Below are 24,971 nucleotides of genomic sequence, written 5' to 3' on the forward strand. Positions count from 1 at the left end.
TTAACAACTAGATACTAAAAAAGAAACCAAACTCAGTATTTTTTAGGACACACATGAAATCAGAGTACATTCCTTTGTAAAAATGCAAAACAATAAATGTAAATGTTGAAATGCAAAGTATTTGTGGAACGGTAAGATCTTTTTTGACCAATCTCCCATTTATAGACAACAATCATGTAGACAAATCTACTTCAATATAAGTTAAGAAAGTCATATGAGGTCTGGAGCAAGATACACAGGTCCATAAATTAGAGTTGTTAGAAGGAGACCCCATGACAATCTTCCTTAAATGAAATTACCAACTGGGTTTTCAAAGAATGCAAATTTATCTGTGAAAATTAGTGTGTTCCTACGCTAATACTTTGTATTTTGATCTGGGACTCTGGAATGATAATATCCATGCCCGTAATTTTCTTTAGTAAGCTTAAGAACCATGGGAAAGTCACTTTCATGTGATGTTTGTTACTTTTTCTCTAATAAGCTTAGACACAAGCATGTCTTTGTATGCTTATTTACAGTTAAATGAATTTCCAAGACTGTGGACTTGGAAGCTCTGGCTTCAGCCCTAAAATTCCTCATTTCTATTCTTTCCAGATTCCCTTACCTACTTGAATGCAGCCTTGTATCTCTGTGGCAAAGCAGGGCCTCTCTTGGCAAGTAAAGCTGCCAGGTGAATCCACCCATGAGGGGCGTGTCAGTACCATTTCCTGGAGCAATCTCACAGGGTGGCTCTACTTTTCATTTGCACTCAAATAATTTTGCTGCCTCCTCTGCAGCTGCCAGACCTGTTCCTGCTGCTGCTCAGGTAACTCTAACCTCTCCAGGGGCACCACTACAGGCAGAGGGGGTTGATAAATGACTTCTACTTGTGCCTGCTTGCCCTCTTACCCTTATTCACCAGTGCTTTCTCTCTCTCTCTCTCTGTTCCATAGGGAGAGCGTCTGCAGAGTACCTTGCTGACCACTGAGAACATCATGAGCTCAAGCTATTGGAGTGAGATGAGCAGCAGCAGCTGTGGGACTCCACAACCCCCAGAGATGCTGCAGTGCCAGCCCCAGCATTACCACTGTTATCATCAGTCAAGCCAAACCCAGCACCCACCAGAAAAAAATGTAGTGTATGAGAGAGTGAGGACCTACAGTGGGCCCATGAACAAAGTTGTTCAGGCGTTGGACCCCATCAGCTCACAGGAAGTTCTCTCTCCTCTCAAAACTGCCTCCTCCTACCAAAATTTGGTTTGGAGCAACCATTCTCAGGTACCATTAAGATAACTCTGTGTGATTTATAGAGAGTGGATATCTTGAACCACATATATTTTCTTTCTGCTTCTCTGCCTCTGGTCTACAGGATGTTATCTTTTGGTGGATTGTAGCTATACAAGCAATGTATGGTCACTTAAATTCCATCTCTTGCTGTACTTTTCTTTACTAGTTCCTGTGGTTGTTTAATAGCTCCTATGAGTTTAATGATCTAACTAGAGCACAGTTAGATCAGATATCTGATCCGGGGTATTCCCTTGCTCTTACCATAAAGCAATCTTCAACTTGAATACAATAACTTTTATAGACTAGTTCCCACTGATTCACTTTATTTCAGAAGTAAACAGATTTTTTAGATAAAATAGGTAGTTCAGAGATAATGGCTCATATGGAGTAATGAGCAGTTATTTGTGTTCAGCAAATAGTACTCTGTTGCTGGGTAAGTGACATGCACAAATACCTGTTCAAATTGTTGTATGTGTTTCATCTTGTGAAAATGACACACTGGTTCTTATACAGCCAAAGTGAATAATTCATGAATATTGGTAGAAAGAGGATTGAAAGAATAGATATAGGATTGAGGAAGGCAAGATGTAATCAATTGTTATATAAATGCTTAAAAAAGCAAAACTCTAAGACATTTTTAAAAATAAAATACAGTTATTTTTAAAGGGGTTATTTTAGCACCAGTATCTGTGCTAATAATCTTGTCAATGAATGTAAAGGAACATTGCAAGACTATAAAATAAGAGCTCTATGTCTATTTTCATTCTTTAAATCCCTTTACATTAAACTTGCATGACTTTAAGTTTTCTGGAAACATCTGTCCAAACTAAAATTATGTTTTCAAGATAAAATTTAGACTGTAAAGAATTAAAAAAGTAACCATTGCGATGATATTATCTGATGTTCCATTATTTTACCAACCTGGAATAATATGGGTTATTTTTCCCAAAACCACAATTTAAAATAGGATATGAAGCAAAATTTCTAAAGTATGTAATAAAACTATTTTAAAAGAATTTTTAAAGACAGAGATAAAAAGGCGACAATTTTACAGATATTTCATGCTTAGCTTAATTTGAGAGAAAAAATATGAAGAAAAAATCCAGGATTTACTGTCATTAATTTCCTAACTGAAAAAAACAAAACAAAAAAAAACAATAAAAAACAAACATAAAACCCTCCACCTGTATTGAAGTCAAAGGAAAGAAAAATACAAAGGGAAAAAATACTGCTTTGCATAACTGATAAATAATTATGTGAATGTACATTCCAATATTTAGTATTAGGTTGTTAATAAACAGTAAAGTGGGTGACATCTATGTTCCTTAGTAGCTCCAAAACAATACAAAACCTAGTTACCGTTATTATAGAAATGTTAAAATCACCCTAACTGTAATAGTTATTTAAAAACAACCTCTTTTCTTGTCATCTTGCTAATAAAGACAGATAAAAATTTAACAGCATAAATTTAACAAGTTACAAATACTGACTACAGAGCAAGTTTTAGGAGCCCTGTATTCTATTGTATTTAGTTCAACTTTCTTTTTTTAGTCATCTCAGGACCAAGCTGATCAAGATTTTTACATGGCTTTTTCTTCTTTCTACCTGATAATTATTAAAGTGATCCTTATAAAACTATCTCCATCCTGGGACACAGTTCCCCATAGAGGAGTTTATAAAGAACCCTAGGCACAGAAAATATGGCCTCAAAAACTGGGATATGAGATTGGAATGGAGTGTTCTGAAGTCTGAAGTTATAATTGGAAAGAAAGAAAAATAAGGGCTGTGTGAAGATGAGATAGGTGATGTATAGTGAAGGACAAACCAAGAAGTTTCATTCCCTTAGTGAAACAAGAAGAAAGAAAATTTGACTATAAAATTTCAAACTGAGTTAGATATCAAAGGGCATTCACAAATCCACTAAAAGATAATTTGGCAAGAAAGCTTTGAGATAGTTGTCACAAATAATGTGATGAAGAAACTCTTCTATTTTATTTTTCTTTCTTCTTGTTTCTTGGCAGGATGGTATTGTGTAAAGTAAAACTTAGATTTGATCTGAAATTACCTTCATGTTAATGTAATGGGTAAGATGAGGCAGCAGCTTTATTATATACCATGAGAGGCACAAGCAAATAGTACATATTACTCAAAACCCTTTTTGTTTGTTTTTTTTACGTTTTAATAAAGTCTTTCTTTAATAAGACATATTTTAGAAACATTTTGAGTTGGTATGTAGCAACTATTCTGATGCTCGAGCTTGTGATCCTTGCAGGTAGTAAAACGTGTAGTATAATCAATTGTTGGTTATCATAAAGTCAGTCAAACTCTTACTTTGTTAGCATTTTGGTGTTTAGATAACATTAAGATAATTCATAAGATTTAAAAATATGCATAACTGGGGCACCTGGCTGCCTCAGTCAGGTCTTGAATCTTGAGACTCTTGATCTCAAGACTGAGTTCAAGCCCCATGATGGGCATGGAGCCTACATAAAATAAAATAAAATGAAATATAAAAAATCTATAATTTTCAGTAGTACAATATGTTCCCTTTGAGAAACTGTAATTGGTGTCACTTTTCTTTGTTTCCTGGTCTTAATTTTAGCTCATATAGTAGACATTTTAGATTTACCTAAATGTTTTTTGCAGCACTTCAATATTTTCTATTTCCGGCTTTTTTTTTTTTTGAAGATTTTATCTATTTATTTGACAGAGAGAGAGAGATCACAAGTAGGCAGAGCAGCAGGCAGAGAAAGAGGGGGAAGCAGGCTCCCTGCTGACCAAATACCCCCCCCCATGGGGGCTAGAAGCAGGCTTGATCCCAGGACCCTGAGACCATGACCTGAATTGAAGGCAGAGGCTTAAATGAGCCACCCAGGTGCCCCTATTTCTTCTGGCTTTTTAGTATGTTTTTTCCTTTATTGCCTTCTTGTGCACTACACTGTTATTTATAAATACAAACATTTTAAATTTCTCCAGATATACTGTTGCTTTGTTTCTTGTCTATAATTAATAGATACATTTTATTATTCTCTTGGTTATTATTTTATCTGATTGCTAGATCAGAGAAAATTGAATGTAGAAAATAGTTGCTGGTGAAATTGCCTAAATTAATTCTAGGATTAAAATTACCAGGTTTATCCATATAGATAGGTAAAATTAAACATGAGGTAATCAAGGGCATGGATGCATTTTTAAAACTAAAAGCAGTCTTATAAATAAATGAAGTTCTAGAAACTACATAAAACAACTTACCACTCAGCCTTTTAAAAAGCTTAAATATTAACCTACCATCATTAACTCAAAATGAAATACTGCCTTAATGAATACCATCGATGTAAAATCACTCAACATATATATTTCCCACCCACCAATTAAGCTTTTCATGAAGTTCAAGATATTTTCCACGTATGCAAAGGAATTCTGTTGTTTGAGAGAGAATTGAATCAAAATAAAATATTTTTAATAGCAGCCTTTCATTGAATTTAATGTTTATTAAATGCCTATTACATAGAAAGCACTGTGATTATTTGGATAAATAACCACTGCCTTATCCCAGGGAGAGTCGACTTTGAGGATAGATGTGCGGGACCTGGTCTGTAAGTGTTCCATATGTCTGTATTTCATTTTTAAATATTATTTTGTGCTTTGGGCATTAGCATTTTATTGAACAAAACAAGTTTTATTTAAAGAAAGGATCTTATAATCTGTGTGTCATGTGGGTTACCATTCTTTTGAAGTTAAAACTTACAACCAAATTTAACTCTAGAAAGCAGCTGGGGAGAATGTGCTTTTATGTGTGTTATTGACAGGCTCTGCTATCAACAATTACTCAGCTTGGGTTTATCTTTGTTTACATGTTTTTTTTCCCCTTTTCTTTGGTTACAAAGATTGTGGATAGCTCCTTTGCTGTGCCAGATTCCTATACACTATCAGAAAAATTTCCTGTTCTGCAGGGAGGAGTGTGTTGCTTTGATAAATTGTTGTTCAAGGGTGTGGTCACTAAAAGTCAATGATTGTTCAGGGAAGTAGGTTGTAGAAAAACGAATGAGGTCATGGGATAAAGAGGCCCATGTTTTCAGCTTCGGTCAGCCCTTTTATGCTTGCAGTTAAAAGCTATAGAAATCGTGAATGCAACTAATTGCTGAGTAAAAATGCCCATGCCAATTGTGTCTTGTTTAAGGGAGGTTTGATAAATTGCTGGGCCTGTTTTCAGGCCGTGACATTCACAAGCTCTGTGTGTTTGTGTGTGTGTGATAGACAAGGTGAGAAAGGGAGATAGGGCAAGGGGAAAGGAGGTGAACTGGTCCTTTAACTGCTGTGATCCAAATTTCTTTTCTTGACAATTCATGGTAAAACAACTGGGAGATTTGCCATTTATTTTTATTTAATTTTTGTTATTTGACTATAGTTGACACACAATGTTCCATTAGTTTCAGGCATACTAATAGTAACTCAAGTTCTCCATACATTATGCTGTGCTCACCACAATACAGCTACAATCTGCCCCCATACAATGTTATTACAATATCATTGACCTTAACTCCTATGCTGTGCCTTTTATTCCAGTGACTTATTCATTCTATAACTGGGAGCCCGTATCTCCCACTCCCCTTTACGCATTTTGTCTATACCTTCACACCTCTTCCCTCTTGCAACCATTAATTTGTTCCTTGTATTTATGTCTGATTCTGCTTTTTGTTTGTTAAACCCCATTTAAAAGTGAAAACTTTTTTAAATAAGTGTATTTGAGCTAACTTTTTTTTACACCAGAAGCTACTTCTTTATTAAAAAATCTCCAACAGAGCATATGTACTTTCAGTTTTTATTTTTGTTTTATTTTATTTTATTTTTAAGATTTTATTTATTTATTTATTTGACAAAGGAAAAGAGAGAGCACAAGCAGGGGGAATGGGGGAGAGAGAAGCAGGCTTCCTGCTGAGTAGGGAGCCCAATGCAGAGCTCAGTCCCAGGACCCTAAGATCATGACCTGAGCTGAAAATTGACACTAAACTTATTGAGCCACCCAGGCACCCTATATACTTCTAAAGTCAAAAAGCATGTACTGCAAAGAGACTGTATACTTATTTTCTCTCCTAGTTTCCTTCAGGAAAAGAGAAAGAATGAGTCTCTTAAATGAGAAATTTCTTTTGGAGGAAAGAAATGAGGGGAAGAAGTTCTATTTCTAGTACATTCTATTGCTTTCTTTTTTTTTTTAATTTTTTATAAACATATACTTTTATCCCCAGGGGTACAGGTCTGTGAATCACCAGGTTTACACACTTCACAGCACTCACCAAAACACATACCCTCCCCAATGTCCATAATCCCACCCCCTTCTCCCAACCCCCCTCCCCCCAGCAGCCCTCAGTTTGTTTTGTGAGATTAAGAGTCACTTATAGTTTGTCTCCCTCCCAATTCCATCTTGTTTCATTGATTCTATTGCTTTCTTAACATGAGAATAGAGTTACAGATTTTATCCTAAATCAAGGAAGTGTTTGTTTCATCTAAGAAAATCAGTATAATTTATGTTTCTTCCTGTACAAAGTTCAGAACAGCACTGAACAATAACCTAAGGCAGGTACTTAACCATGTTATTGATTTCGAAAAGTTTTAACAAAAACATCTTTTAAACTATTCAGAGAATGTATTCAAATAGCAGTTTGCCTAGGCAAATTCTGTCAGCATAAATGTCAGTTGGTATTTAAAGATATTGCCTCTTTTTAAAGATTTTTATTTATTTATTTGACAGAGATCACAAGTAGACTAAGAGGCAGACAGAGAGAAAGAGAGAGAAGGAAGCAGGCTCCCTGCTGAGCAGAGAGCCCGACCTGGGGCTCAGTCACAGGACCCTGGGATCATGACCTGAGCCAAAGGCAGAGGCTTTAACCCACTGAGCCACCCAGGCACCCCAAGATATTGTCTCTTTTGAAACTATTGGTCCTAAACTGTTCCTAAGTCACTATTATTACTTTTGGTGATTCTCAGTCATTTTTAAGACTCTGTCTTGGAACATTATATTATTTATTAGTTTTTCAAAGTTTTAAAGATCAAATTAGACAGCATGCAAGTTCCATGTTCATTTCAACATGCTTCCAAATATTTAGAGAACAAAGTCCTATATTGTGTATGTAATCTCTATTGCCTAATTCTCATTCCCAACAATCTTGCCATTTCTCCCGTATTTATTGCACCAAAGACTTGAATTCTTTGATAAGTTATCAATAGTAAATGAAAGATAATAGGTGTTGGCTGCAGAGGTTCATATTTTGTAGAGTATAAAGATGAGTCACAGAAAACACTGTGCAGAGAAAATTCCCATACAAATGAATCTATGGGGAATAGCTCATAGAGAGCTGCAAATAATAAATGAGCAGTGATGAGGTAGACTTTAGCAGATCCAAACTATGAAACAGTCTAGTGTAGTGGCTAAGAGTGTAGGTTTATGTTTTAAATGTCCTGGATTTAATTCCTGGTTCAGGGACATGCTAGTTATAGGTCTCAGTATCTTAATTGGTAAAATGAGACAATAACACCTAATTCATAGGATCATTCTTAGAGTCAAATTCGATAATACGTGATGGAAAACATACAGCATAGTGTCTGACACATAGTGTTAGTGTCATAGAACCTAGAATACATTTTGACCTCTCAGGACCTCAGTGTCCTCAATTTTAAAATGGGAACAATGATACCTTCCTTCAGGGTTTTAGTGAGCATTAAATGAGATAATATGTGAAGGTGTTGAATACACTGTCTGGACACTCGCTGATTCTTTCCATTTTTACCACTGCTGTGAAAATATGGCCAACAAAAGTCCCTAGTTGCACAGACAAAATAGGCTACTAGATAATGAATGAATAGGCTATAAAGTAAGACTTCTTTTAATACTGGAAAGATTACATAAAGACGTATGCTTGAAAGGCTTATTAGGGTTCTATTAGCTAAGAAAGACTGATGAAGAAAACCATTAGAACAATTTTCTAAAACTCATGGTATATGATCAAAAGACTGGAATGGCAGGAATATATTTATAATGTTTACTGGCATAAGACTCCCTTAGAAAGAGTAATTTGGAAGTTCCCATGCTCTTAGAGTCTTTGAACTTGAACCTTAATATTTGAGATGGAGTTTTTTTAGTTTGTGCTTACTTTTTTCTTTTTAAAATGCAAAGACACTGGGCATTAAAACTTGTTTGCTATCTGCCTCTTAATGTTTCCTCTAGAGCTACAGTTCTAATAGGATATCATGAGGCTTTCCATTTATATCTAAATTAATCAAAATCAAATAAAATTAAATATTCAGTTCCTCATTGAACCAGGCACATTTTAACTGTTCAACAGACATATGTAGCTGATGGTTACTATATCAGACAACACAAATGTAGAACATTTCCGCCATTGCAAAGTGTTCTACTGGACACTGCAAATCTATACAGCCAGGCTACACATTTGAAGACAGAATTACCTCTAAGATCATCACATTCAAGGAAATTTATGGTGGTACAAAGTGCTTCCAATTTACATGATCAGCTATAATGGATAGATAAAAATGAAATAAAAAATGAAGCTACAAACTCTCAAAGTAAAGTGTAGAGTGACTATTTTAGGAGAAATAGAATTAAATTCATAAACCTTTAAAAAAGAAATTCATAAACCTAAATAAAACATTGTTATGTATGTATCTATCCTTCTGTTTGTCTATATGATTTTCCCAGAACCTCACTTTTTGGCAAAGCAAATGGTTAAGAAGAGGAAAAAGATAAAAAATGACCATCCTCAATCAAAATGCATCTTTATTTCTTTTAGGAACAAGATCTATTTTTTATAACCTCTCTGGAACTTCCTATTTCCCTTAATCCACTGAATTAATTTTAAACTTTAGTAAGTAAAGTCCAAATATCATTCTCATCTTTACAGATGTGATAACTGAAGCACAGAGACGTTATATGACTTACTGAAGTTCATATAGCTAGTATGTGATAGAACTAGTATTTAAATCTAGCAGTCTGGTTGTAGGTCAATGCTTGTAACCTCCATGCTATGCTATATATTTTGGTCTACACATTCGACTCTTACTTATTTTACACAGTAACATCTGATACCTGTTTCTTATTTTTACTTCATGATCATGTATATGCTTCTATTTATGAATGACTTAAAATCTTTTGACACAAACCAAGGCCTAGATAATAATGTAATGAACATTTCAATGTGTTAACAATTTGTAATTTATCAAGAAGGCAGACATTTTTTGCTGTTATTCAGAATTCTTTTTTAAAAAATATTTTTCTCATAAATTGTATTGATTGTTTTGTATCAAAATATATAAGGCTCTAGCACTGGGTAATAAGTTGATTAATTTTTAGTTAGTTAAAAATTCATCAGTGCTTCAGGAGAACTTTGATAGAAGTATTATGAAGAGATAAAATCAATTTTTACTTTGATGTGGGATTAATAATCTCAGCAATAAAATGTCATTTACTTTGTGGTACAGAATTTTTTCAAAAACTTTAATTATCAAGTTCCAAAGGTAGGTTCAAACTCCTCACCTCGAGGACATCAAAGTGTCTCCTTAGAATAGCACTATTCTAGGGGTGCCTGGGTGGCTCAGTGGGTTAAAGCTTTTGGCTCAGGTCATGATCCCAGGGTCCTGGAATTAAGCCCTGCATCAGGCTCTCTGCTCAGCGGGGGCCTGCTTCCCTTCCTCTCTCTCTCTCTCTCTACCTGCCTCTCTGCCTACTTGTGATCTTTGTCAAATAAATAAATAAAATCTTTTTTAAAAAAAGAATAGTCCTATTCTACTTTTACTATGTTACTTCCCACGACCCACTTCCTCCTACCTTGTGTCCTGGACACACTCTACTGCTGTTTCTTGAAGAAACTCAGCATTTTGCCTCTCTTCCACCCCTGCCTTTGTTCATTTCATTCCCCACACTGGCAACAGCCACACTTCCCTCACATCTTCTCTGGAATCCTACTTAACCCTTAAAATACATCTGGAAAATTTTCTTCTTAAAGACACATCCAGTACTGAATCTTCTTACCCTCTCCTCAATGTAGTACTCCATTCCCACCTCCATCTCAAATGTGTTCTCCTAGATAGTATCACTTTTTACTATTTAACTGTAATGTACTTGTTTTTTTTGTTTTGTTTTTGTTTTTTGTCTGTGTGTCTGTTTTTTTTTGTTTTTTGTGTAATGTACTTATAATACTGAGTAATATATTACAGATGTGGTCCTTCCTCCCCTCCACTATAGACTGTACACTAACTGAGGGTTAAGATTTTTAGAAATAAAAATCTTTAAAAATCAAAAATCAAAGATAAACCAAAATAAATATTTTGGGCAATGGGATGGAACTGGAAATTCTCCTGCTCTTTCTCCCATCTTCCTTTTGCCTTCTCCCCTCTCCCTTCTCCTCTTCCCTCTTTCTTTCATTTCCTCTTCCTTTGCCCTTTGTGATTATGGTTTGCAAAATGCCTGAATGTGGCTTTAAGCAATGGCATTAATAAAGATATATGGTTATGATTATTTGTGATTTTCACTCTTCAATGCCTTCTCTTTGAACAGAAAATGGAAAGTAGAACACAAATTCCTTCTTTAAAAAAGTGAAAAACACATAAAGTAAGTATTAGGAAGCTACTTAATAGGCCAGTTAGTTTCTGTTTTAGTCCTTGGGTCACGTTAAGAATCTGGACTTGAGTTGTTTATATTTGATTTATGCCTTTTTCCACTATGAACAAATATTTACCATTACTTATTAAGGCAAATTATGTAAAAGGGTTAGTGATTCTGATCTGTCATCACATTATTTCCCTGGGATCTTGTTGTGTTGCTTCTTTTAAGCAAATTACTTTGAAGCTGCTAATTAGTAGTCTGCTTATAAAGATATCTCCTTTACTTCCCCTGCTACTTAAAATCTGTCTGGGTAAAGCGACTTTATTTACTGAATCTTGCTCAGTTACCTTATAATTGTTTTAGTGTATCAGTTGTGTGCCCAAAGATTCCCTCATAAAAACTACTACTACTGCTCAGTACTCAGCCAAAATTATTTTAAAATATTCACAAACATATTAAATCTAAGACCATGTTATCTAGAAAAGTTGCTTAAATTCCCTACAAATACCTCATATCACTCTTCTGCTGAAGAAACCATCAATAACACTCAGTATTTATAAATTTCTTAGTCTGACTTTCAGATCCCTTCATTATCTGGCTTCTAGGGACCTTAATTCCTGGAACTCCCCTTCTAATATTCTATTTCAGCCAAAATGTAAACTGTTGTTCTCTAAATATAGGCCCTGAAGTTCCATAAATGTGCCTTTTTCACTGTTGCTCTTACACCCAAAATGTCTTATTTCCCCATCCTCACCAATCTAGATGAGCTGAAATTAAACCAATTTTTCAAAAATTTCCTCAGGTATAACCTTGTGATTAAATCTTAAATTGTCCCAGGCTGAACTCATCTCTTAGCCCTCAAAACACTCATACTAAGCTCTTCATAGCTTTTATAATAATCTATTATTATTTACACTAACAGTTTTTACTCCTTAAATAATTATATGCCTGGTGAGAACAGAGAGTGTATCTATCTATGCTTTATATCTCTTCCAATACTATTACATAACAAGTATTGAACAAATTAATTATACATGTAACCAATCCAGTAAAAATAATGCCTCACAGTAACAGATGGTATTTCTATTTTTCAAAATTCTTTTACATACATTATTTACCCACTGGAATTTAAGAAATTAAGTAGAAAAACATTATTACATCCATTGTATAAATTGTACAGTGTACACATAAAAATAGGCATTGTGCATTATTTTTCTGTTGTACAAATAAAGAAATTGAGATGCAGATATGTCAAAATAGCCTGTCCAAGTTAAAACAGCTAGTTAATAAATGTCCTGGTTTAGAAACCAGCTCTTGATAGTTTCACTATATCAACTATCAACCTTGATTAGCCTTAGTTCAATACTAAAGTATGTTCAGTATAAGCAAGTTTATATTTTTTTGGTTTCAACAAGTCATTTGATGATGACCCTTACAGCAAATCATATGGCAGATTTCCCCCTTCTAATATTCTATTATCAGAATAGAAAGTATAAATAAATAAATAAATATACATACATACATATATATGAACAAAAAGAGTTTCTGTTCAAATTTTCAAGGCCTTGCCCTGAAATAATCCTGGAATTCAGAGTATGTCTTAAATTTTTAAGATTTTTCTTCTACCTAAAGGAGAATAACACCTCTCCAGCTTCTGCTTTCTCTCCTTTCTACCCTTCACTGAGCTACTTGTAAGCGCTCTCACTAAGGTAAGTAACTGAGAAATTGTAGCTATTTGCATTCTATATGATTTGTTAATTCTGAAAAACATTGCTTTTTAACAAACAGAAATAAAATGCAGTTTTATTAATTCTCTCTAGGAAAACTAGAGCTTCCCAGCTCTGATTTGGGTATATCACGGTATGGACAATTATCTCAGGTGATGTAGTGAAATTATCCCAAAAAGCAGACTGATTTTAATCCACTCTGATATTAAAATTGGTAATGCCATATGTGCTTTATAAAGGGATAAGGAAGAAAAGGAAAGGAGGAAGAGGACTGATACAATTTTACAAAGTTGAAAACCATTACCTTAGAGAGTGTGGGAAAAGCAGCCTGGATTTTATAATAAGGCTGAGCCCACCTAATTATAAACAAAATTATTTTTTATGAGAATTCTACCTAAAGAAAGCTGCCTGTAAGATAATAGTTATGTATTTAGCAAATATGAGCCACAGAATAAAAAACTCAATACTATGCTTAATATTTAATCAAAGAAAGTAGGGCCTTCCTAGAAAATTGAATATGAATATTAAAGAAAAATTCAATGTTTTATCAAGTTTGGAGTCCTGTGAATACACTCTACAAATATATCATATTATCTACCAAAAAAAAGAAAAAACGATTGGATTTTTAGAAGTTTAAGTTATTTAATCAGGGTTATTCTTTCATACACTTTTGGGAGGATCTCTTGTTTTCAGCCACTCAAAAGTTACTTTTGATAATAAATAATAAAAAAAATCATATATCTAGCTTCCTATTATAAGAACTAGTCAAATCTAACAGTAGAATTACGTTCAACAACTTGAAAAACAAAAAATATAGTGTGACATCCTATAGATGTGGCAAAAATGAGCATTTAATGGGAAAAGCTACATTTACCTAAACCAATTCTAATAATGAAGGCTCAAAACAATTATGTAAATTATAATTTAATTATAATTATATAGGCATATCTAATTTATAATACAAAAATATTTACTTGTACTGCAGAATAATAAAAACAATAAATATTATTATTTATAGATACATATTTATGTGAAGGTATACCAGATAATAATGGTTATTTCTGGGTAGGGGATTTGGATAAAGGGAGAATGATTAAGGGAAGATCTTTGACTTCATCTGTATACATTTTTATGTTCACATGTATTCATGTACTATTGCATAAGTAAAGAACACCTTTTATTTTCTTCCCTCTCTTTCTCTTTCTTACCTGCTCCTCTTGGCCCTGTGGGCCAAACCCACCTGTACTTGGTTGTATTTATAACCATTATCCTGAGCTGAAGACCACATACTTGTTTGGCCTACAATCTTTAATTCTCTGCATTTGTCTGAGAAATTCTCAGCTATAGCAGGAAATCTGAGAACATATTCAAAGGCTGCCTTGAAGTATTAAGCTTGTAGTATTACTGCTGATGTAACACGGAAAGGGAGGATGAAAATGTTATAAGGTGAACCAAAAGAAAAACAAAAAAAAAACCCCACAGCATGCAAAATATTTGGCAATTTGTTTTAAGAACAGCACATTACACCTACATTATAGCTATACTTCCATACGAATCTGCCGGTGTTTCCCTTGCAAGTCTGTGATTCTGATTTTCAATAGTCTCCTTGTTCTAAAAAAAAAAAAGAAAGAAAGAATTGTTTTATTGTGGAAATATATCCTGGAGTTCTGTCAATTGGTTGTAAGTTATAGTAATGTATGAAGAGATTGACTAATGCTATCAACTCTTTGCACACTAATAAAGCAACAGTTTCGCTGATTTGGGAAAAATGTAAAGAATGTCAGCATAATCAATAAAGTGACTTTTATCTAACCATCATTAAAAATCATACTATCACTTTTATAGACCATTTTCCTTTAACATCAGAGCCTAGTCTTTGAAATTTCACCAGAAGCAGATCAGACAAACCATAATTAAAAGTTAGACTGAAGTAATCTCAGAGCAGTAGTCTTTTTTTTAAAGATTTTATTTTAATTCCAGTTTGTTAACACACAGGGTTCTATTAGTTTCAGGTGTACAATATAGTTATTCAAAAATTCCATACATCACCCACAGCTCATCACATATGTACTCCTTAATCCTCATCAACTATTTAACCCATTCCCCCTCCTACCTTCCCTCCAGTAACCAGTAACCATTAGGTTGTTCTCTATAGTGAATAGTCTCTTTCTTGGTTTGTCTCTTCCCCCAACCCTGCCAACTCATTTGTTTTGTTTCTTACATTCCACATATGAGTGAAATCATACATATTTACCTTTCTCTGACTGTCATCTCACTTAGCATTATACTCTTTAGCTCCATGTATGTTGTTGCAAATTTCAAGATTTCATTCTTTTTATTTTTGAATAATATTCCATTGTATATATATACCACATCTTCTTTATTTGTTGGTCAATCAGTAGACCCTGGGCTGCTTCCATATCTTGGTGATTGTAAATAATGCTGCTATAAACACAAGGGTGCATGTATCCCTTTGAATTAGTATTTTTGTATTTTTTGGATAAATATCCAGTAGTGTGATTGATTCTGGATCACTGGGCAGTTCTATTTTTAAATTTATGAGGAACCTCCAAACCATTTTCCAGAGTAGCTGCACCAGTTTGCATTCCCCCCAACAGTATAAGAGGGCTCACCTTTCTCCACATCCTCGCCAACACATGTTGTTTCTTGTGTTTTTTATTTTAGCGATTCTGACAGTTATGAGGTAATATCTCATTGTAGTTTTGATTTGCATTTTCAGGGCAGTAGACTTAGTTGAGTTTTCAAAGGTAGTTTTCTATCATGGTTAGAAAATTTTGTATTTTATGTTGATAAGTTTTGCATCTTGTTAAATTACAGACCTATAATAACATCGGGATATATATTAGCAGAGATCTCAAGAAGAAAAGAAGGATGTAACCTAGAAATACAAGAAGAATGTGTTATTATGAAATTATTCAAGAAATTATTTTATCCTTAGTTTACTAGCAAAGCTGACAAAGGAATTCAGTACTGTGCTCTTTGGAAGTTCTTCTGACAAACTGGGTTATTATAAAATTAAAGGAAGTTATACCTAAAGAAGGTAAGATATTCAAATGACACAACTTAGTAACAGTTTCTGAACATCCATTTTTTTCTCAACAGGAACTCCATTCTCCAACTCTGAAAATATCTACTTGTCCTCCAAGCACTGTACGTATAACCCCAAATACTGAACAGGTAAAAGAAGTTATGGATTAGATTAGATACTTTTCTTTTTATGTAAGCCTTGCTCATATGTTTAAGTAATCTTTAAGCTCTCCTAAGGCTTTACACATTTACAAAATGTCAGGAACACAAAACTAGAAAAGGGATTCTCATATATGAGAATTATCATATATGATAATCAGCTCAACCCATTAAAAGAATGTGAAACAGGTGCTGAAAAAATGCTATGAACTGAAATTTTTCAGTTTCATTGTCTATTCAATCTAATTGCTTTTAGTTTGAGTGTAGTTTATTTTTAGTCAAGGATCTCCAGTATTTATATTATATTATATTATTATATTATATTATATTATATTATATTATATTATAAAATATATATTTTAGGTTCCTTGAGTTTAGCACAAGTAAAGTACTTAAAGATTTTATTTATTTGACAGAGAAAGAGAGATAACAAGTAGACAGAGAGGCAGGCAGAGAGAGGCGGAAGCAGGGTCCCCACTGAGCAGAGAGCCCAATGCTGGGCTCGATCCCAGGACCCTGAGATCATGACCTGAGCTGAAGGCAGAGGCTTAACCCACTGAACCACCCAGGTGCCCCACAAATAAAGTACTTAGATCTTGGATTGGTCAAGGACCTGACTTTGGGAGTGATAGCACTGTCAGTTTGCATTCAGAGAGAAAAGCTTATAGTGTTATAACTAAACCTTCTGAAAGGTACATGATTTGGAAGATATGCAAGGATCTAGTTCCCCTAGTTTTTAAAACTTAATAACCCCAAGTTTAAGATTACCCTGGAGTTTAGGCACTATATCTCCAAAAGGTACCTATAATAATAATTGAATACCATGTTAACAAATATGTATTTTTTTTTAATTTTTTATTTTTTATAAACATATATTTTTATCCCCAGGGGTACAGGTCTGTGAATCACCAGGTTTACACACTTCACAGCACTCACCAAAGCACATACCCTCCCCAATGTCCATAATCCCACCCCCTTCTCCCAAACCCCCTCCCCCCGGCAACCCTCAGTTTGTTTTGTGAGATTAAGAGTCACTTATGGTTTGTCTCCCTCCCAATCCCATCTTGTTTCATTTATTCTTCTTCTACCCACTTAAGCCTCCATGTTGCATCACCACTTCCTCATATCAGGGAGATCATATGATAGTTGTCTTTCTCTGCTTGACTTATTTCGCTAAGCATGATACGCTCTAGTTCCATCCATGTTGTTGCAAATGGCAAGATTTCATTTCTTTTGATGGCTGCATAGTATTCCATTGTGTATATATACCACATCTTCTTGATCCATTCATCTGTTGATGGACATCTAGGTTCTTTCCATAGTTTGGCTATTGTGGACATTGCTGCTATAAACATTCGGGTGCATGTGTCCCTTTGGATCACTACATTTGTATCTTTAGGGTAAATACCCAATAGTGCAATTGCTGGGTCATAGGGCAGTTCTATTTTCAACATTTTGAGGAACCTCCATGCTGTTTTCCAGAGTGGCTGCACCAGCTTGCATTCCCACCAACAGTGTAGGAGGTTCCCCTTTCTCCGCATCCTCGCCAGCATCTGTCATTTCCTGACTTGTTGATTTTAGCCATTCTGACTGGTGTGAGGTGATATCTCATTGTGGTTTTGATTTGTATTTCCCTGATGCCGAGTGATATGGAGTTCTTTAAAAATCTAAATATCATTCTTAGCTTGAGGACAATATAAAAATAGGCTGCTGGCTACAGTTTGGTGAATACTGATCAATATTCAGTGTTCTTGGTAATAAGCTAAGTGTGATTCATTCCTTATAAAACTCAGCACTGGTTGTTATACACAACTAATGAATCATTGAACACTACAACAAAAACTTATGATGTACTATATGTTGGCTAACTGAATATAATAAAAAAAGAATTTCAAAATAGCAAAGCAGAAAATGAGAAAAAGAAATGTATTTTTTGTAAGAAAATGTAGCCATTTTCTAAAAAACAGATCATTGATATACAGCCTACATTTACATAAATGTGCATATTTCAGTCGTCACCTTTTGTATTTTTAATCTTTACTATTACCAATAATATGTACTAAGCTAAAGTATGTTGATATCAGATCATTGATATACAGCCTACATTTACATAAATGTACATATTTCAGTCAAGTCACCTTTTATATTTTTAATCTTTACTATTACCAATAATATGTACTAAGCTAAAGTATGTTGATATCATTAAATAGGTATAATGACTATAGTGTTACAATTTGAAGCTATTGTAATGCTAGACTTATATATAACTGTATTAAATATCTCAGTAAAAATGGTCAAAAAAACATAGCAAAGCATATTGTGCATAGTAAGCTCTCAAACATGTGTTATACAATTGCAAATAACTACAAAAAGTCTTTTTTAATGTTTTACAAAGACATACAAACACAAAAGAGCTTCTAGGAGAATCCTTCTAAATATATCTACCTTTAGATTTAAAAATTCATCAGCTAGCCAAATTTAATCAACTGCATATTTGTTTCACCAAAATATTCCAGGAACGTTTAGTTAAAGCACTCTTTATTCAAACTTGAATATAAGAAGTAAATAGCTTTAGATTTAAGAGTGTCTTGCATTCTCAACAACCAGTGTTTTCATCCAGTTGTTTTGAGAGTTTTTACAATACCAGATGACAAAAACGCTAGCATGTTTTGATTTTGAAATGGTCTTAAACACATTAACTAGTAGCAGGTTTGGTCAATCCCCTTCTGTACTGTTACCCTGTATTATAAAAATAAATGAATGCAATTAATCTTTGTAGTAAAACAACCATAACTTCCCCCATACAAATAGACATATGAAAACTAAAAGAAGGATAGGAAATATAGTAGTATTCCATTTATTTTATTTTATTTTTAAAGATTTTATTTATTTGACAAAGAGAGACACAGCGAGAGAGGGGGACACAAGCAGGGGGAGTGGGTGAGGGAGAAGCAGGCTTCCCATTCAGCAGTGAGCCCGATGCGGGGCTCAATCCCAGGATCCTGGAATCATGACCTGAGCCCAAGGCAGATGCTTAAAGACAAAGCCACCCAGGCTCCCCTGCATTTGTTTTAAACTATTGATTTGATCCTTATTAGTCCTTCCCTGATTTCTTTCAGATATTAGACATGTCACCAGCCTTTATTTCATTGGCTGATATCTTTCAAGCACTTGGATAATCCTGCATCAACTTAGTTGATTATATGGGGATACCTTGGCACTTACTGACTCTACTCTGTTCTCAGTATTCAAAACACATGTTGTAACAACAGCCTTAGCTTTGGTTATAATCACAAGTAAGAATTGTACACTTCAAGGGCACCAAAGCTAAGTTCCAGGGAAAAAAATCTTTAATATAGTTTTACCTAATTTACAGCTCAGTGATGAATTGTTTATTTTACATATCTCCAATAATACTTTTCGAAAGAAAGAAACCTGCCAGTGAACTCAATTTAAATGAAGTTGACCTAATGCCTGTCTACCTCAGAGGAAACTCACTGTAACTTGCCTTAAGAACAGAAAAAACTCTTTTCTGTCCTCTGGAAATTTTTGTATGATGTTGGGGTTGTCTGTTTGAGGCTTTATTTTTTAAAAAAAGGAAAAATATTTTCTCAGCCCCTTCCTATTTCCCCTGAAACAAGGTAGTAGGAGAGATCCACATTACTCTGTTTAAGAAAACAGACTATCTTTGTTACTATTTCCTTACATCTTGCAAAACTTTATTGGGTCCTCATTCTATTCTCCTAATATGCTACTAACTCAGAGTTTATTAAAGACTAGATATTTGCTTAAGTTAAGGTTCCTCTGAAAAGGTATCTTTCAAAAAAAAAAAAAGACAAAAACACAGTCATTATTGTCTTTATAGGAACCACTTTCTCCATTCCTAAGAGGAGGCCATTTCTTCCCAGGAAACAATGTTATTTATGAAAAAACAATAAGAAAAGTAGAGAAACTAAATATGGATCAGGTATGTAAAATTTGTTTTAAAGCTTATTAAGTGTATACTTTTGAATTGCCAGCATTTTAATAAAGTGAAAATGACACTCAATTGTCAAGTGCCCATCAAGGCCACTATGAGTCATAATAATACCTTATTATGTCTAAAAGTCCTTCATATCATCCTTAACACTTTCATATTCATTCTATCCATGTGAAGTATTATTGTCCCTGTTTTACTGAAGGGGAAACTAAAGTAAAAATGTGTCAAGTCACATACAAAATTAATGGTAAAAACTGAATTTAATACAAATGTCCCAATGCTTTGTATGTCTCTTTTGAAATGGTCTCACAAAAATTATAATTTAAAACATTATAACTTTGTCTTAATTGTGGAATTTGAGAAGAAAAACAGATGAACATAGGGGAAGGGGGAAAAAGACAGAGAAACAAGCCATAAGAGACTCTTAACTATAAAGAACAAACTGAAGATTGATGGAGGGGAGGTGGGCAGGGGATAGACTAAGTGGGTGATGGTCATTAAGGAGAGAATTTGCTGTGATGAGCAGTGGGTGTTACATGTGAGTGATGAATCACTAAATTCTACTACTGAAACCAATGTTGTACTACATGTTAACTAGATAGGATTTAAATAAAAACTTGAAAAAATGCAAAAAAATAAAGTGAATTTTCAAATGAACACTACATATGAATAGATACGTACAATACTATATTCTGTAAAAGTATAGAAAACTGTAGTTCAAGTCTCATTTTAAAAAATTTCATTAATTCATCTCAGATAGCAACTACAACATTCAAAACTGTAGCAGGGCAATGGTAATTCCATAGCATGTAAATATACTAGACCTACAAACAGGGTTGTTACTGTAGCCAGCAGAAGTTTCACATTGATCTCAGTGGATACAAACATTTCCAGCCCAGAAGAGCCTAGGACTTGTCTTTTGGACATACTTGAAATGGGGCAGTGTGTTAGTTTCTTAGGACTGCTGTAACAAAGTACCACAGTCTGGTTGGCTTAAAACAACACAAATTTATTGTCTCACAGGCCTGGAGGTCAGAAGTATGAAATCATGGTATTGTCAGGGCCATGCTCCTTTTGAAACCTTCAGGGAAGGAGCTCTTCTATGCCTATCTCCCAATTTCTTGTGGTCTCAGGTGTTCCTTGGTTTGTAGATGCATAACTTTAATCCTTTATCTTCACATGGCATCCTTCTTGTCTTCATGTCAACTTCTCTCTGCACAAGTCTGTCTCTGTGTCCAAATTTTCCCTTTTCATGACAATACCAGTCATATTTCATTAGGACCCATTCTAATTACCTCATTTTAATGTCTTACTTCTATAAAAGCCTTGTTTCAAGGGGAAAACAAAGGAACAGCTCCAGTTTCTAAACAAGGTCACTTTCTGAGGTACTAAGGATTAGGACTTTAACATTTGCATTTTGTTGGGGGGACAAAATTTAACCTATAACAGGCAGTTAAATAATATCAAATGAATTTTTATCACAAAGTCATTTTTTCTCATATGCAATTGAAATATTAAAGTATGTTAAATTCTTTTACATTTTCTTGGAATAAGAACATATCTTATTTTTATGAGTATTTACAAGCAGTTGTTATCAGATTCATAGGAACTAATACATTATTACTTATCTGATGCTTATTAAAAATAAAATAGTGTAAACTCTCAGAATAATAAAAATCCAGACATTTAAGACTCTGGTCTACTTAGAAAGTTGGATATATTAGAAGGCTTGGTATGGTATGTATTGAACACATATCTTTCAGAAGAATAACAATATTTCTGGACATTATGATTCCAAATAGAAAAATTTTATCAAATATGTCAGTTCTTTAAGGGGCATTTTCCTCAAGCTATCAAATTATAACATCTGGGGCGCCTAGGTGGCTCAGTGGGTTAAGCCGCTGCTTTCGGCTCAGGTCATGATCTCAGGGTCCTGGGATCGAGTCCCACATCGGGCTCTCTGCTCAGCAGGGAGCCTGCTTCCTTCTCTCACTCTCTATCTGCCTGCCTCTCTGCCTACTTGTGATCTCTGTCTGTCAAATAAATAAAATCTTAAAAAGAAATTATAACATCTGTCCTTTATCCAACTAGACTGACAAAACAATAAATCTGACATATTTTAAAAAGTAAGAAATTTTTGAGACACATCATTTCATGCTCTTTTTAATTTCTTGTCTCAAAAAGGATAAATAATTTTTAAAATCTTGGCTCCTAAAGGAAAATGCTGAATATCCTGTACATTCTTATTGCTATACATATGGAACAGTTAAAGAAGAATTCCTTTGAAAGAACAATACAGTTACTTACCATTAATTTCAATATTTACCTTTTTACGTACACTTTTTTTTATTAGTGCCTTAAATGATTTGGGAGTTTGGGGACTGCCATGAGAGACTACCCAGAATAAAAGGAACCACGCATATGGAACAAACTACAATTGCCTTGACCTAGTTGAGTTTCCTCGGTGATAGAGATGCAGTAGGACATGAAGTAATTAATGTTATATGAGACTAGTTCAAGTAGGACTAGCTCTTAGGAGATAAGACCTGCCCAAAACAGAGGTCTTTGTCATGAAAAGGTGGTAAATTGGTGCCAGTTGCAAGATAATTATGTAGTTCTTATGAACTGTACTCTGTATATTTTTTTCTCTATCAAAGAAGACAAAATATATGATTATTCAGAAATGTTTGATTTTTATACATTAGAAATCTACCTTGTGGTACACATCAAAAATATGAGTAATATATGAATACCATGCTTTAGAACAATAATTTTAGTAATCAGGTATGATAATTGAAACTGAAAATCTGCTAAGTCTTCAGTGATACTAATGAGTGGTTCAGAGGCCAGATAGGCTCAGCAAAACCACAAGACACCCCAGATGGAGAGACTGTCAGCATTCTATTTAAGAGTCAACTAGATATATTAATAAAGAAAGATGATTGAGAAATTAGTTTTGTTTTGTTTATTGTCCTACATTGATATGTCCTTCCTAGTGTCTCCTAACTTGCTTTTTAAAGACAGTAATTTTTTTTCAGGAGGAATTCTATTGCAGTAGTGTACAAGTTCCCCACTGGGTGAAGGTTTTCTTAACCTATCATTCTGACTTTATTCTAATCCAGTGTATGAGGGTATTTTGTAACATAAAAGAACATTCACCCATACAATTTGTACCAAAATAGCTGATAGTACACAGACTGACTTCTAAACTGTACAGATCTTAGTGTTAGCATATAACGTGCATCATATTTGAAAAGATCCTGGAGAAAATGATTCTATGAACAGATTCTATGACCTTTATTATCAATTACTACTAAGATGGTTTCTATTTGTAAAATATGTTTCTTTATATCTTTTTCTTTCAAAATAATTTGGTACACATAAGATAATTTGTATACATGTTAAAAATCTCAAAGCATAAAAAGTATAAAAAGGTCTAAAAAGTATATAAAAAAAGAATAAAAATATATACAGTAGTAAAACAAAAAACAAAAAAACCCAAACCTTCTCTATCCTAACCCTCTTGTCTTTCAGTGCCTCTTCCCATGGGCAGTCACCCTTAAAAGATTTTTGCTCTATGCATTTAAAAGAAGTTGTATATATTTGTAAATATACACATATATATATATATATATATTTTAAAATGTTATATAAAAGGGAGCATAGCATATTGTCTCTTATGTACCTTGCTTTTTTCATTTAATATAGTTTGAAATTGCGCCATATTAAAAGAAATATAAGATTTGAAGTGCTTTACTTTATTAATGCATGTCAGCTTTCCACTGTCAAAAGGAAATAGAGGATTCAATTTATACTTCCAAAGCTAAATATATGTGCATAGATGTGTTCTTTTTTAAAAAAATAGTATTTATTTATTTATTTATTTATTTGACAGTGAGAGAGGGAACACAAGCAGGGGGAGTGGAACAGAGAGAAATGGTTTTCTCGCTGAGCAGGGAGCCTGATGCGGGGCTCAATCTCAAGACCCTGGGACCATGACCTGGGCCAAAGGCAGACGCATAATGACTGGGCCACCCAGGCACCCCTGAATGTAACATTCTGATTCAAAATAGAGAATTCTTTTTTGAACACTATCTTTCAGATGCCTGTTAGCAAAGTAGAATAATAACAAAATAATTTAGGAAAATGAAATATACCTGAAATCCTCAAACCTGAAAAAACCTTTATTATTCTTTAAAGGATATATAGTCTTTAAAGGATATTTTAAAATATCCTTTATTATTCTTTGACCTATACTTTATCAGAAAAAAGAAAACCAAGACAAATGAACAAGCAGATAGTAAATATTTAGTTTAAAAACAAGTTCCAGACTATTTTGAGGGCTGTAAAAAGTCAGCTTTATGTTCTGAAAGAAATTTGAGCCAGAAATTATCAATTCCAATCCCAGTTTTTCCAAGAATTAGTCATGTCATTATAAGTAAAACATCTTACCTCTCTGGACCTTAGGGGTTTTGGTTTTTTTTTTTGGTTGTTGTTTGTTTGTTTTTGCCACCTGCTAAATTAGTGGGGTGGATGATGATTCATGATAATAAAATAATAATATAATAATAAATGTTTATTACCCACCTACTTTTTAATAGGCACTTTATAAACATTAGCTCATTTACTCCTCACAGCAACCCAATGAGACACATGTTATCTCCATATTTGCAAATGAGAAAACTAAGGCTCATAAAGATTGCATAGTTTCCCAAAATCATAGAGTAAGTGGTAGAATTAGTTAGGATCCCCGTTTTCTAGATCTGAAGCTTCAGTCACTGTTTTCTAATCTTTCCTCTTAATTTGTGCTTGATTTTCATAAGCATAAGAATTTTGTCTGCCCCCACTGTGATTCTAATAAGCTTCCTGATATTGAAAATAACTGCATTATATTATTATCTAATTTTATATCAATCTATATCTTCAGTATGATAGTATTGTTATGAAATTAGATGCTGAAGTGCCTGTTGAATCACCAAAGATTAATTAATATTCATTGTAGTCTTAGTGTTAAGTGTAACTGGAATATTAATTTAATCAGAACATGCAATTCTCTGGCCAATTTAGAATTTAGGTAAGTATTTGGATGGTCACAGCCACCTGATCAAAAAAAAATACATATATATATATATATATATATATATATATATATAAATTCAATAAAATTTCTCCCAATG

General features: G+C 33.8%; 1 protein-coding gene across 1 annotated transcript in view; it reads left to right on the forward strand.

Moving 5' to 3' along the window:
* The first annotated feature begins 730 nt into the window (after positions 1-730).
* LOC132007072 (protein POF1B-like) overlaps positions 731-24,971 on the forward strand; it is a 65,252-nt gene continuing 41,011 nt past the window's right edge. The window contains exons 1-4 of the mRNA XM_059385215.1: positions 731-805; positions 933-1,256; positions 15,732-15,779; positions 19,681-19,782. Of these exons, the coding sequence (XP_059241198.1) occupies positions 975-1,256; positions 15,732-15,779; positions 19,681-19,782 (432 nt within the window). The 5' untranslated portion in view covers positions 731-805; positions 933-974. The remainder of the gene's footprint in view (positions 806-932; positions 1,257-15,731; positions 15,780-19,680; positions 19,783-24,971) is intronic.

Source organism: Mustela nigripes, chromosome X (genome assembly GCF_022355385.1).
Source record: "Mustela nigripes isolate SB6536 chromosome X, MUSNIG.SB6536, whole genome shotgun sequence".
Classification (NCBI taxonomy): Eukaryota; Metazoa; Chordata; class Mammalia; order Carnivora; family Mustelidae; genus Mustela; species Mustela nigripes.